Source organism: Canis lupus, chromosome 33, assembly GCF_011100685.1.
Source record: "Canis lupus familiaris isolate Mischka breed German Shepherd chromosome 33, alternate assembly UU_Cfam_GSD_1.0, whole genome shotgun sequence".
NCBI lineage: Eukaryota > Metazoa > Chordata > Mammalia > Carnivora > Canidae > Canis > Canis lupus.
The window spans coordinates 24,013,199-24,027,052 of NC_049254.1; the positions used below are offsets into that span (position 1 = coordinate 24,013,199).

Genomic DNA, 13,854 nt, shown 5'->3' on the forward strand with positions numbered 1-13,854 from the left:
TTCTAAAGTGCTTTGCTTCATCATCCAGGTCGAGGGCTCCCAGCTGGACAAGCTGAAGTTGAGATGATAGAACGTGCCCGGGAGAAACGTGCTTGGGAAGCCACTCTTCCCTGTCTGAGTGACACCTCCCAGTTTGAGAAGAGGAGAAGGATGATGAATGCAATGGAAAGGAAGGAGTGGGCCTTCAGAGAGCAGGAGATTGAAAAGTAAGTTCTAGATTACTGAGACATCTGCACCTGTGCTGGTGGAGTAATATAAATATTTTTTATCTGTAAAGCATTTTCCCAAATGTATGGGTTTAAAGGCAGCTCTCTACCTGTAGAGTTAGGAAGTTGGATTTCTGGTTCTTTTAGGAATAATAGTTCTACAATTTTCTCTCTAACAACATAAAACTGTATATTGCTCTCTTTGTATGTAAAGTTAAGCATGGAACCCAGATTTGAATAATTTCTCAAAGCATCTGTGATTCTTCTCTTTCCTTTTTTCTTTATTTTTATTTTTATTTTTTTTAAGATTTTATTTATTTATTCAAGACAGAGAGGCAGAGACAGAGGCAGGGGGAGAAGCAGGCTCCATGTAGGGAGCCTGACGTGGGACTCGATCCCGGGTCTCCAGGATCAGGCCCTGGGCTGAAGGCGGTGCCAAACCACTGGGCCATCAGGGCTGCCCCCCTTTTTTCTTTATTTTTTATACTTTTTAAAAGATTTTATTTATTTATTCATGAGAGACAGAGAGAGAGAGAGAGAGAGAGAGGCAGAGACACAGGAAGAGGGAGAAGCAGGCTCCATGCAGGGAGCCCAACGTGGGACTGGATCCTGGGTCTCCAGGATCACACCCCAGGCTGAAGGCAGCACTAAACTGCTGAGCCACTGGGGCTCCCCTTTTTTTCTTTTTTCTTTTTTTTTTTTTCCCCTTTTTTCTTTAAAGAAAAATCTAGGGATCCCTGGGTGGCGCAGTGGTTTGGCGCCTGCCTTTGGCCCAGGGCGCAATCCTGGAGACCCAGGATCGAATCCCACATCGGGCTCCCGGTGCATGGAGCCTGCTTCTCCTTCTGCCTATGTCTCTGCCTCTCTCTCTCTCTCTCTCTCTCTCTCTGTGTGTGTGTGTGTGTGACTATCATAAATAAATTTAAAAAATCAAAAATAAAAAAATTAAAAAAAAATAAAGAAAAATCTAATTATTATCATAGAATCCCACTGAAATGCCTTTTTTTTTTTTTTAAAGATTTTAAAAATTTATTTGACAAAGCACAAGCAGGGGGGAGCAGCAGAAGGAGCTGCGGTGGGAAAGGAAGAAGCAGGCTCTCCACTCAGCAGGGAGCCTGACATGGGGATCAGTCTCCGGACCCTGGAATCATGACCTGAGCTGAAGCCAAGATGCTCACCTACCTGACTGAGCCTGACTGAGCCACCCAAGCACCCCTAAAATGTCTTTCTTTTAAAAAAATTTTAATTTAAACTTTAGTTAGCTAACATATAGTACAGTATTGGTTTCAGGATTAGAATTCATTGGTTCATTACTTTCATATAACACCCAGTGCTCATCACAACAAGTGCCCTCCTTAATACCCATCACTCATCTAGCCCATCCCTCACCAACCTCCCTGTATCAACCCTCAGTTTGTTCTCTATTGATAAGAGCCTCATGGTTTGCTTCCCTCTCTTTTATCCCCTTCCCATATGTTCATCTGTTTTGTTTCTTAAATTCTACTTATGAGTGAAATCATATGGTATTTGTCTCTCAGACTGACTTATTTCGCTTATCATAATACACTCTAGTTCCATCCACTTTGTTACAAATGGCAATATTTGAATCTTTTTTTATTTATGTTATTTTATTATTTATTAATTTTTTATCTTTTTGATGGCCCAATAATATTCCATTGTGTGTATGTGTGGAGATATGCACACACACATGCACATACTACATCTTCTTTATCCATTCATCAGTCTTTCAAACTGACCCTTTCTGTTCATTCCCAGTGCACCTCTGCCTGGACCGTGGCCCTCTTTATATCCCTCAGCCTCTTAGCTAATCATCTTAGTCCCTTTGATACTGAATTCACAGTCAGGACATCCTGGGTTCTAGCTACAGTAAATGGGAGCATTTTCTATTTAAAAGACAAATTGTGGAATTCCTCAATTAAGAGATGAACTCACAGTGCATAAATAACAATATGTTTAGGTACTTCTGGTTTTCAATAATTTTAATGTATTTTCAGTAACAAAGCTGTCCTTAGAATGTGTGGAAATGATGAAAACCCCAAAATTACAACTCCCTAACAATAAAGAAACATGGGATGTTTTTCCATTTATTTTTGTCATCTTCAGTTTCTTTCATCAAGATGTTTTATAGTTTTTAGTGTACTAAAAAGAAAGGGAACTTGTTGAGGTTTTCCTTTGTTCTGTGCTGCACTAAGGCACTTTATTGCCCATAGCAATGCTACACCTGTCAGTGTACTTACACAAAAGAAAGCTAAGAACCAAGACAGAGACTTAGCATGGTTCTGAATTCAAAGTATGTTTATCTTTTTATAACACCTTCTGTTAACCCCAAGTCCAGACTGTGTGATGTTTTGGTAAAAGCTTGCAATTAAAGAATGCAAAGTAGGTATCAAAATTAAATTTATTGCTGCAATTTGGAGAGGTATATTCTTATCAGAAGGGCACTAGGAACATTTATAATGTTTCTGGCTAGTTCTGTTTGGGATGGGTGGAGATTTGGGAAAATTACTGAGAGAAAGTAGCTGGGTGTTGAAGGGTGAGTAAAAAGCCATCAGGAAGATAGTATTAGTGATGATGATGATATTCATAGAGCATGTTACACTTGTAGAAGCTTACTGTGTGCTGGAGCCATGTTCCAAGCCAGTGGTTCTCAAATTGTGGTCCACAAACTAGCAGCATCGGAATTTCCTGGGAATTTGTTAGAGATCCAGATATTTGGGCACCATCCCAGACCTACTGAGTCAGGTGGTGGACTCCAAATTATCTGAGGCATGCTCAGGTTTGGGAACTACTGTTCTACCATTAACTCATTTAATGCTCACAACCTTATGGGATAGGTACTATTATGTCTGTTATATGGCTGAAGAAATTGAGGTAAGTGATGAACTTGAGAATGAACCTAGAATTTCTAACTCCAGAGAGAAAAGTGACAATTGGCTTTTGGCTTTTTTTTTAAAACACCTGTTTTTCCATATTCACTTTTCACTACTTCTCCACCTTCTCCTGTAAGTCCACTTTGAGAAGCTCCACCAGTATGACATGTTAGCTCTGTCTCTAGTCCTTTGAGTTGAACTTTCCTCTGCCAAGGCCTCACTTTTTCCTCATCTATGTGGCAAATCTCAATCCTTGTTTATCTTCAAGACTACAGAGGTAATAGGAAAATTACTATTTAATAGTAATTATTAAATTACTGTAATTTAGTACAGTAAGGGAGCCTTCTCCATCTTCCTGGATCCATTGGGAATAGCGCTAACCATAGTTGCCCTGTTCTTTTTTCTCCCATGGTGTTCATTCCTTTGGTCTGGTATTTATCCCTCTCTTTTTTTTTTTATCTCTTTGTTTTATAAAATGCTAGTTGGGGGATCCCTGGGTGGCTCAGAGGTTTAGTGCCTGCCTTCGGCCCAGAGCATGATCCTGGAGTCCCAGGATCAAGTCCCACATCAGGCTCCCTACATGGAGCCTGCTTCTCCCTCTGCCTGTGTCTCTGCATCTTTCCCTCTCTGTGTCTCTCATGAATAAATAAATAAAATCTTTAAAAAAATGCTAGTTGATATGCCTGCTCCAATAGAACAGTGCTTCTTGAGAGAAGGTGTTTGATCTTGTTCATCATTGTTTGTTTCCTGCCTGGCATATGGTGAGGATTTAATAAATATTTGACAGATGAGTGGCTGAATAAATTACTCTATGAATTTTTAAGTAAGCATAAAATGTTCAAATGTCTATTTTAGGAAGGAAAATCTTGACAGCTGTGTGGAGCAAAATTGGAAGGAGAGACTAGATTAGCAACTAGCGTCCAAGTTAGGAGAGGGATGATAAAAAAAACATGAGATAGGGACTGGATGCGAGAAGTGTTTTAGAGGAGGAATTGTTAGGGGAGGGAAGAAGATAAGAAGGGGTAGATTTCTGGGAGAACAAAATAAGTGAATTTTTTTGAGATTCTCAGGATTGCTGGAAATTCAAGTAGATAGGAATTCTGGTTCAGAAATACCTGGGCTGGAGGTACAGATTTTGAAGTCATGTGTGCATGGTTGCATAAACATGAGCAAGGCAACTTTAGGAGAACAAGATGAAGGGAAGGGGAAAGGAAACAAAGATTGATTAATGTCTATATGTGCCAGACACTGACATTTTCACATGTATTTCTTAAAATAGCATGCTGTCTCATTTTCTCTTCACTCGTATTACTTAACTCTCCAGCCAATACCTGTGGACCTGGAACTGTGCACAGACATCTTCTTGTTCATTTAGACCCATCTGCCTAGAGAACCCTTTTATTTACCTGGAATACTCTTCTTTGCCTTTCAGAACTATGCCCATACATATTCCCTTTTTGAAAAATATTTTATTTATTTATTCATGAGAGACACAAAGAGAGAAAGGCAGAAACGCAGGCAGAGGGAGAGGCGGGCTCCATGCAGGGAGCCCGATGTGGGACTCAATCCCGGGTCTCCAGGATCACGCCCTGGACTGAAGGCAGGCGCTAAACTGCTGAGCCACCCGGGTGTCCCATACATATTCCTGTTATAGAGAGATCCACTAGGAGTTGCCTCCCCCAAACACCCAATGTATCTGTCACACTTTGATAGAGTGGTCGTTTTAAATACATGAATATGGTACCAGCCCAAAGAGAAGATTCTGTTTATGGCTGGTGTTTCCTCTCTCCCTAGTAGAATAGTCTGAGATAACAAACACTTCTTTATGTTTGGTGATTTACTTAAAGATTACAGGAGATTCGTCTGGAAGTTCTAAAAGAGTTGCTGAAAAAACGTGATGAGAATCAAAATGAAGTGAACATGAAGCACTTGAATGCCCGATGGTCTCAACTGCAGGAAGCGAAGGAGGCAAAGTTGGCACAGATTCAGCACACACATGTAGTAGGTAATGATGTCATATTAACGATGAAGAGAATGGGAGGGTTGGCTTTGCTTTGAATCTTTGATCAAACCTCATTTAGATAGAATTCTTTTGCATCCTAATGTTATTAAATAAGTAAAAGAGATGAATTACTTCTCAAAAGTAGAAGAGTGGAGGAAAATTCTTCACTAAGAAAACCAAGTAATGATGTTCCAACAGGTAGTCAGGTTATTGACACTATGGGGTAAGTGTGTGTGTGTGCATGTGTGCGTGTGAAAGGGGTCGGGCTTCCCATATTCATGGGTTGAAGTCCTGGATAGAGAGCCCTATTTTCTCAACCTTTTTTATTATTGCTCCTAAGTGATACATTTAGACATCTTTTCTCCTTACCCCCTCCCATGAAATTTTAATACCATGGGTATACTGTGTATCTGTTTATGTACTATATCTGTAGACATAAAAAGAGCAGTCAGTGGGTGATTAAGAATAACTATGAAAAAATTAAAAAAAAATAATATGTAATATTTTTAAATTAAAATTAAAAAGGGCCTGGATGGCCCCGCAGTTTAGCACCTGCCTTCAGCCCAGGGTGTGATCCTGGAGTACCAGGATCAAGTGCCACATCAGGCTCCCTGCATGGAGCCTGCTTCACCCTCTGCCTGTGTTTCTGCCTCTCTCTCTCTCTCTTTCACTCTCTCTCTCAATCTCTCTCTCTGTGTCTCATGAATAAATAAATAAAATCTTTAAAAAAAAATTAAAAAGAGGGTACCTGCATGGCTCAGTTGGTTAAGTGTTGACTCTTGATTTTGGCTCTAGTCATGATCTCAGGGTCGTGAGATCAAGCCCCATGTTGGGCTCCTCACTGGGCATGGAGCCTGCTTAGGATTCTCTCCCTCTGCCCCTTGCTAGCGCCCCCTCCCTCTCAAAGAAAGTAATAATAAAAATTAAAATTAAATAAAATTAATTTTTTAACTTATTAGTATTTAACTTTATAATTTTGGTTGCTTAGTAACTTCTAATGTAATTTACTTATAAAATAATATCAATTATATGTGCAAATTGACAATTTATATGCATAATAGATTAATCATAATTTTTAAAAAATCAAATTTGTTATTTTTCTAGCAAAAGTAAAACAATTATAAAAATTCCGTAGAATTATTTTTAGTTGAAAACAAAAAGAATTCTTTTTAGTTGAACTTTTAACGCTTTCTTGATGTGAGAAAATAACTTTTAACTAGCTGCTAGATATGCACTTAGATATTGTCAGCATTTTTTCTTTTAGGTACCTGATATAACTAATGATGAGTTGACTAACTTTTGTAGATAATGAACTGAGGGTTGCTGGAGGGGAGGAGAATGGGGAGATGGGATAACTAGGTGATGGTCAGTAAGGAGGGCACTTGATATGATGAGCACTGGGTGTTATATGCAACTGATGAACCACTAAATTCTACCTCTGAAACTAATAAAAAAAAGATACATAACAAACGTAAACTATATTTCGTTTCAAAACCCCAAGTCCCACACAAAAGCTTGGAGAACCAACATAAATGCCCACGAGGAAGCAGTGGTGCCTGCAGCCACCTCTTAAAATAAGACTTTGCAGTCCCACAGTATGATTTTAATCCCATCCAGAGTGCACAGTGTAGAGCCCTCAGCAGGGATGGCTCTATGATAGATCTGAAAGAAAAGGAACAGGTGGAGGTAGTAAGCATGAGTCCTTAATGAGTAAACTCCCAGTGTGCACAGCTGAGCCTTTTCCCTCCCACTGCCAAACAGTTCTGAAGAGCTCTGAGCTGGGATACATTGTGCTTTATTCTGGTGTGAGCCAAGATGGAAAGAGATTATCGAAGAACCTGTAGTCTTTCCTCCCTTGCAATTATTTTCCTAGGAGAAAATAATTTTCCGAATCTCCACTGACCATGGTTTTTTTGGGTTACTTTGAGTTTCTTTCATTAGCTTGACAAACTGTTACTGAATACCCCTTCTTGCCTCAGAGCTTGGAATGCAATTATAAAAGATTTCTGTTGCATACCAACTGAGGACACTAATCGACTCAGCTTCTGTCACTTGCACTTGTCTCATGATGATCTGGTCCACACAGATGACAGACCTCTGTTCTTAGTGTTACATTCCGGCTGCAGTGAGTGGCCATCGTTGAAATTCATTCCGCTGAGTAGCTTCCCTGTGAATAAAAGTAGAACTGGCCTATTATTATGCATTTGTTCAGAACAATATTTTGAAGATAGTCACAGAGGTATGTTTTATTCTAGCAATCAGAAAACTTGCGGGAAAGGGAAGGAATATAGAAGGGAAGTTAGAGAGAAGAAATATCATCAAGGATTATTCTGATTATGCATCACAGGTCTATGGGCCTCTGTCTCGTCTTGGTCGTTTCCCTGACAACAATTCAGAGGACTTTGTAGTAAAAAACTACTATCTCAACACCTATGAAGGTAAGCAATTTACATAATTACAAGTCCAGTAGTAGCAGTATTAAAGTACTAGAAATATTAGATTAAAGGCTAAACAACAAATAAAAATATTTTCAAGAAATAGCAATGAACACATTTATTATTATTACTATAAGTTCATACAAACCAATAAAAACTCCTAAGACCCAAGTAAATGGATCCACTATATAACAATATATCAGTGTTTAGCTACTAAACATTTAAACGTGTTCAATGTCACTAATAAAGTCACAGAAAAATGAAACCAAAAAAGCTTTTATACAAGCTTTAGAAAGTAAACAAGGAACTTATCATGAAATCAGCCCTTAAAGAAGAAGTGCTAGAAAGCTAGTGGGTAACGAAATGGATAACTAGGGGATAAAATTCATGGTGAGGGCTATACTTCTCATCAAGTCCCAGAGAGGCTTATTTAGGTTATTTAAATTTTCATTGACAAGTTGAAGCATACACATGGCCAAGATCATGAGTTGGTGGTCACACTGTTGAACTCTCCAGAGCAGAATATGATAAATCGGTGTACATCCCCGATAGAATGGTGGTCCACTAAATTTCTGTTGGTTATTATCATAAAACTCATTCCTTTTTTTAGGGAAATATTTTATTAGAATGCATTTTGCATTTTATGGTCTAAATCACTGAGAACATGAGCTAATTTATGCACAAATTTGCTTTATGTTTTGGGGCCACTTCAATTATGTGAGCTATATATCTGATCGATTCCAAATGAAACCACTTGGCAAACAGCTACTAAAATTAACAATATGCTTTCAAACGCCAACTGCAGTCACTGAATACTAAAAACATGTACTTCATTCCTGTAGGATTAGTTGAACTTGAGTCAAGTCTCCCAGATTTTGTGACACAACCCCGAATCAGACCTCCGAAGCCAAAAGTCACTACCACGAAAGCCGGTTTTCTCAAGAGGGCAGCAAGGATGGACCATGAGTTGGCAGAGGTTCATAAGGTAGAACAAGATGCTATTAGTAGGACTTTTGCAGTGAGATACCCCATCTCCAAAACTGCAGTGTCCAGTAGTTCTCAACACATCACTCTACATTTTTTCTCCTCTCCAGACTTTCATCTTTTGGAATTTGCCAGTGCTATGCTGAACCAGTGTTTTCCCCCCTCATTTCAAGCTGTAGGAAAATCTGCTGGAGGCTCTTCTCCCAATTTGCAGGAGTCATGTTACTTCCTAAAAGTGGTTCTGACTTTGGATCTACATAATAAAACCTGACACTGCGTTTAGGGGTAGCAGGTTTCTAGTGTTAGGAATTACTGCTGGTTTTAATAGTCAAAAAGACTTCATTTTCTCTCTTTTAGAATGTTCCCAGGGCATCAGGAAGAAAGGGAATCATGTTCAAGTGCTCTCTAATCTGGTTTAAAGCCCAACCACATGAGAAAGTGCAATGGTTGTCCTCATGAAACGAGTACATGGCATCTTCCAGCTGTGCTTCCCTTTTGTTAATTGGACTACAAGCGTACAGACTCTTGAACTTGTGATTTATGAGTGCGCTCCTCAGTCTTTAGCATGCATCAGAATCACTTGTTAAAACACATGTTGCTAGGCCCAACCTCCAAAGTTCCTGATTCAGTAGGTCTGGGGTGGGGCTGGGGTATTTGCTGCTGTTACAAGTTTCCAGGTAATGCTGATCTGCAGGAACTACCCTTTGAGGCTCACAGGTTCATGACATAATCTCATCACTGGTCCATGTGTTTGTGTGTTCAGTTGGTTTTAGTAATAGAATAATCCACAGAAGCCCATAATCAAAATAAAAATTAGGACCTTGGGGCGCCTGGGTGGTTAAGCATCTGATTCTTGATTTCAGCTCAAGTCATGATCTTAGGGACGTAAGATTAAGTTCTGCTGTGGCTCCATGTGGATGTGGAGCCCGCTTAAGATTCTCTCCCTCCCCCACCTCATCCCCCTTCCCCAGCCCTGCAAGGTGCACATCCATGCTCTCTCTCTAAAAAAAATTTAGGGGATCCCTGGGTGGCGCAGCGGTTTGGCGTCTGCCTTTGGCCCAGGGCGCGATCCTGGAGACCCGGGATCGAATCCCACGTCGGGCTCCCGGTGCATGGAGCCTGCTTCTCCCTCTGCCTGTGTCTCTGCCTCTCTCTCTCTCTCTGTGTGACTATCATAAATAAATAAATAAAATCTTTAAAAAAATAAAAAAATAAAAAAAAATAAAAAATAAAAAAAATTTAGGACTTTGACAATAATTCATGTGTATCTATGTGGTTCTTTCTCACCTCATTCCCCTATCTCCATTTACCCATTCTGAACTGTGTTCATTATTCTCTCACTTTCTGTAAGAGTTTTTTTCAGACACTTTTTATTAGAGTATGGAAGTTCTCTTCTTTCCTCATTTACTGAAACTTTAATCATGGGTTCCTGCTGAATTTTATCATGTTTTATCTGTATGAATTGAAGTAATTATATATTTTTCTTTTTAAAATTATGGTAATAAGGAACATTTATAGGTTTTTGTTTTGTTTTTTACAAAATTCATCTATTCTTATGCACTGGGAATGAACCTAAATTGGTCAAGGTGTTTTATTTTCAATACAGTGTTGGGTATTAGGGAGGGCACTTGTTATGATGAGCACTGTGTGTTATATGTAAGTGATGAATCACTAATTTCTACTTCTGAAACCAATATTATACTATTTGTTAACTAGAATTTAAATAAAAATTTGAAAAAGAAAAAAACCAATACATTGTTGGATTTGATTTACTAATAAGTTTATCAGAATTTTGATTCCATATTCATGAGTGAAATCACCTTTTTCTTTCTCATTTTGACTACGTATGGCATTGGTGTCAGAGTTATCCAGGTCTTCTGAAATGACTGTGGAGTATTCCTTCTTTTCTACTTTTGAAAAGAATTTAAATAGGTTTAAAATGACCTATTTCTAAAAAAAAAAAATAATAATAAAATAAAATAAAATGACCTATTTCTTCAGTTTGGTAGAATATTCTTATTAAAATTATGAGACTGATGTTTTCTTCATGGGAAAATTCCAACCACTCCTTCAAATTCCTTACTGCTTACGGAACTATCTGCATTGTTTTAGTAAATTAACTTTTCTTTTTTTTAAATTTCTTTTTAACTTTAATTTTTTTTTTTTTTTTTTTTTTTTTTTTTTTTTTTTTTAAGGAGGGATAGGAGAGGGAGAGGAGGAGGAGAGAGAATCTTAGGCAGGCTCCATGCCCAGTGCAGAACCCAACTTAGGGGTTCGATCTCATGACTCTGAGATCATGACCTTAGCCAAAACCAAGAGTGGGACACTTATAACCCAACTGAGCCAGCCAGGTATCCTGAAAAATTACATTTTCTTTATAGATTTTGTTGCACCTAGCTTTTCATATTTTTTGACATATGGTTGTTGGTAGTATTATTTAAAATCTTTTTAGTGTTTGTTGTACTATAATCATGCCTTTTTTCATTTATAATATTATTTGTGCTCTTACTCTTTTTCCTTATTCATTTTTGCTGGAGGCTTATTAATTTTCTTGGTATTGTTTTTCTAAAGAACGAAATTCTGACTTTGTTGATTTTCTCTACTTCATTTGCAGTAACTCCCATTCATATATATCTTTCTTCTTTTTGTTTTGTAGTTCTTTTCCTAACTTAGAGTAGACATGTAGTTCATTAATTTTCAGGCACTCATCAGTTTTATAAATAAGTATTGAAGGCTAAGCATTTCCTTCAAAACACTGGCTTTGGTATATTCCATTAGTTTTGATATGGAGTGTTTATCAATACTAGTATCTAATTTTTAAAAATATCTGTTACAGTTTTGAACCTATAAGTATTTAGGTTTTTAAATTTCTAAGTTTGCAGGAATTTTCACTCTTTTTGAAATAACTTCTAACTCCTTTGCTCTATGGGCAGTAATCCCTATTTGAAACTTAGGTATGTTTGTCTTGTGAACTAGTATATGAGTTTACATATAAAATAATCTAAGTACACCTTCAAATAATATTATCACTTTACATGTAGTACAGGTCCCTTATAGCATATTATTCCCCATTCATTCCTACTGTCCATTGGCATTGCTGTCATTCATTGCACTGATCCATATGCTATAATCACCCAATACGTTTTTACTCTTGTTGCTTTAACAGTTATATTTTGGATCAATTAAAAATAAAAATATTTTATTTTACCTTCATTTATTCTTTGTATTCCACTGTTCCTTTCTTTATAGAAATGCAAGTTTCTGACCTATATCACTTTGCTTCTGCCTGGAGAACTTGTTTTACCAATTATTACGGGGAAGGTCTCCTGGCAATGAACTCTCTGTTTTTGTTTGTCTCAGCAAGTCTTTATTTCTCCTATATGATTTCTTTTTTAGATATAACTCACATACTATAAAATTCACTCTTTTAAAATATACAGTTCAGTTGTTTATAGTATACATATTCACAAGATTGTTCAACTATCACCAATTTCTAATTCCAAAATACTCTCTATCCCAAAAAGAAACCTTGTACCCATTAGCAGTCACTCACAATTACCTTCTTCCCCCTAGCCCCTGGCAACCACTAATCTTTCCTTTTATGGATTTGCCTATTCTGAACATTTCATATAAATGAAATCAAACAATGTATGGCCTTTTATGTCTGGTTTCTTTAACTTAGCATGATGTTTTCAAAGTTCATCTATGTTGTAGGTAGGTACCTCATTACTTTTTATGACTGTATGATATTCCATTGTGTGGATGTATCACATTTTGTTTATCTGCTCATCAGTTGATAAAAATTTGAGTTGTTTCTACTTTTTATCTATTATAAATTATGCTGATAGGCACATTTGAGTACACATTTTTGTGTGGACATAAGTTCTTCAGTTCTCTTGGCTTTGTACCTAGGAATGGAATTCTTGGGTCACCAGATAACTGTTTTACTTTGTGAGGAACTACCAGATTGTTTCAAAAGGGGCTATACTGTTTTACATTTCTGCCAGGAATGTATGAGGATTCTGATTTCTCTGTACGTTTTTAAAAAAATTTTATTTATTCATGATAGATATATATATAGAGAGAGAGGCAGAGACACAGGCGGAAGGAGAAGCAGGCTCCATGTTGAGAGCCCAATGTGAGACTCGATCCCGGGACTCCAGGATCATGTCCCGGGCCAAAGGCAGGCGCTGAACTGCTGAGCCACCCAGGGATCCCCTTCTCTGTACCTTTGCCATCACTTATTCCTGCCTATCTTTTTTATTTTAGCCATTCTAGTGTGTGTACTGTGATATTCTCATTATGGTTTAAATTTGCATTAGTCTAATGATTAATGAGTGTTAGCATCTTTTTCATGTGCCTTTCGGTCATTTGTATCTTTTTTTTTAAAGGTTTTATTTATTTATTTGAGAGTGTGTGCATTAGCAGAAGGAGAGAAGACACAGGGCTTGATCCTAGGACCCGAGGATCATGACCTGAGCTAAAGGCAAACACTTAACCAACTGAGCCACTCAGGCACCCCAGGTCATTTGTATATCTTTTTTGGGGGGAAATGTCTATTCAGATCCTTTGCTCATTTTTAATTGGGTTGTCTTTTTGTTTGTTTATTATAGATGTTACTTTTAATGTCTATTTATTGTTGAGTTGTAGGAGTTCTTATATATTCCAAGGACTATACCCTTGTCAGATATACAATTCACAGATTATCCTCCCAGTCTGTGGGATGTCTTCTTATTTTTTTGTCTTTTTACTTTCTTGATAGTATCTTTTGAAACAGGTAAGTTTAAAATTGTGATCTTTTCACTTTTGAATAATGATTTTATTGAGTGTAGAATTCTAGGTTGGTGGGAGTTTTTCCCAACACTTCGAAGATTTCCCATTATTCTCTTTTTGCATGGATGGTTTCTGACTAGAATTCCACTGTAATTTTTAACTTTGTTCTTCAATAGTTAAGGTGTGTTTTCTCTCTGGCGACTTTCAAACTTCTCTCTTGGTCTTTGGTTTTCTCTAATTTAAATATTATATGCCTGAGGTGTTTTGTGTGTGTGTGTGTGTGTGTATGTGTGTGCACGCATGTGCATGTGTGTCCTGCTTAGTGTTCTCTAAGCTTTTTGGATCTGTGGAGGGTGTTTGTTATTACTTTAGGAAAGTTTCCAGCCATTATTATTTCAAATTTTATTCTGCATTCTCTCTTCTCCATCTGGTATCCCAGTTAAACATATTATTCCTTTGATATCATTTCACAGTTCTTGGATATCTTGTTCTACTTCCTTGTTTCTCTTTGCATTTCACTTTGAGAAGTTTTTATTGACATATCTTCAAGTTCCTGGTTTCTT

At 37.6% G+C, this 13,854-nt stretch overlaps 1 protein-coding gene and 1 long non-coding RNA gene across 8 annotated transcripts in view; one reads left to right on the forward strand and one right to left on the reverse strand.

Annotated features, from left to right (window-relative positions):
- The window catches only part of CFAP91 (cilia and flagella associated protein 91), a 105,824-nt gene that overhangs the window by 54,270 nt on the left and 37,700 nt on the right, over window positions 1–13,854 (forward strand). For all 6 annotated transcript variants that reach the window (XM_038582945.1, XM_038582946.1, XM_038582944.1 and 3 more), the window contains 4 exons: window positions 29–206; window positions 4,945–5,102; window positions 7,355–7,537; window positions 8,377–8,519. In XM_038582945.1, the coding sequence (XP_038438873.1) occupies window positions 29–206; window positions 4,945–5,102; window positions 7,355–7,537; window positions 8,377–8,519 (662 nt within the window). The remainder of the gene's footprint in view (window positions 1–28; window positions 207–4,944; window positions 5,103–7,354; window positions 7,538–8,376; window positions 8,520–13,854) is intronic.
- The window catches only part of LOC106558176, a 70,810-nt gene continuing 62,941 nt past the window's right edge, over window positions 5,986–13,854 (reverse strand). Inside the window, exons 4-5 of one of the 2 annotated variants that reach the window (XR_005383369.1) lie at window positions 7,117–7,266; window positions 5,986–6,761 (exon numbers count right to left, since the gene is read on the reverse strand). This is a non-coding gene — a long non-coding RNA (uncharacterized LOC106558176). The other variant, XR_005383368.1, reaches the window with a different exon arrangement.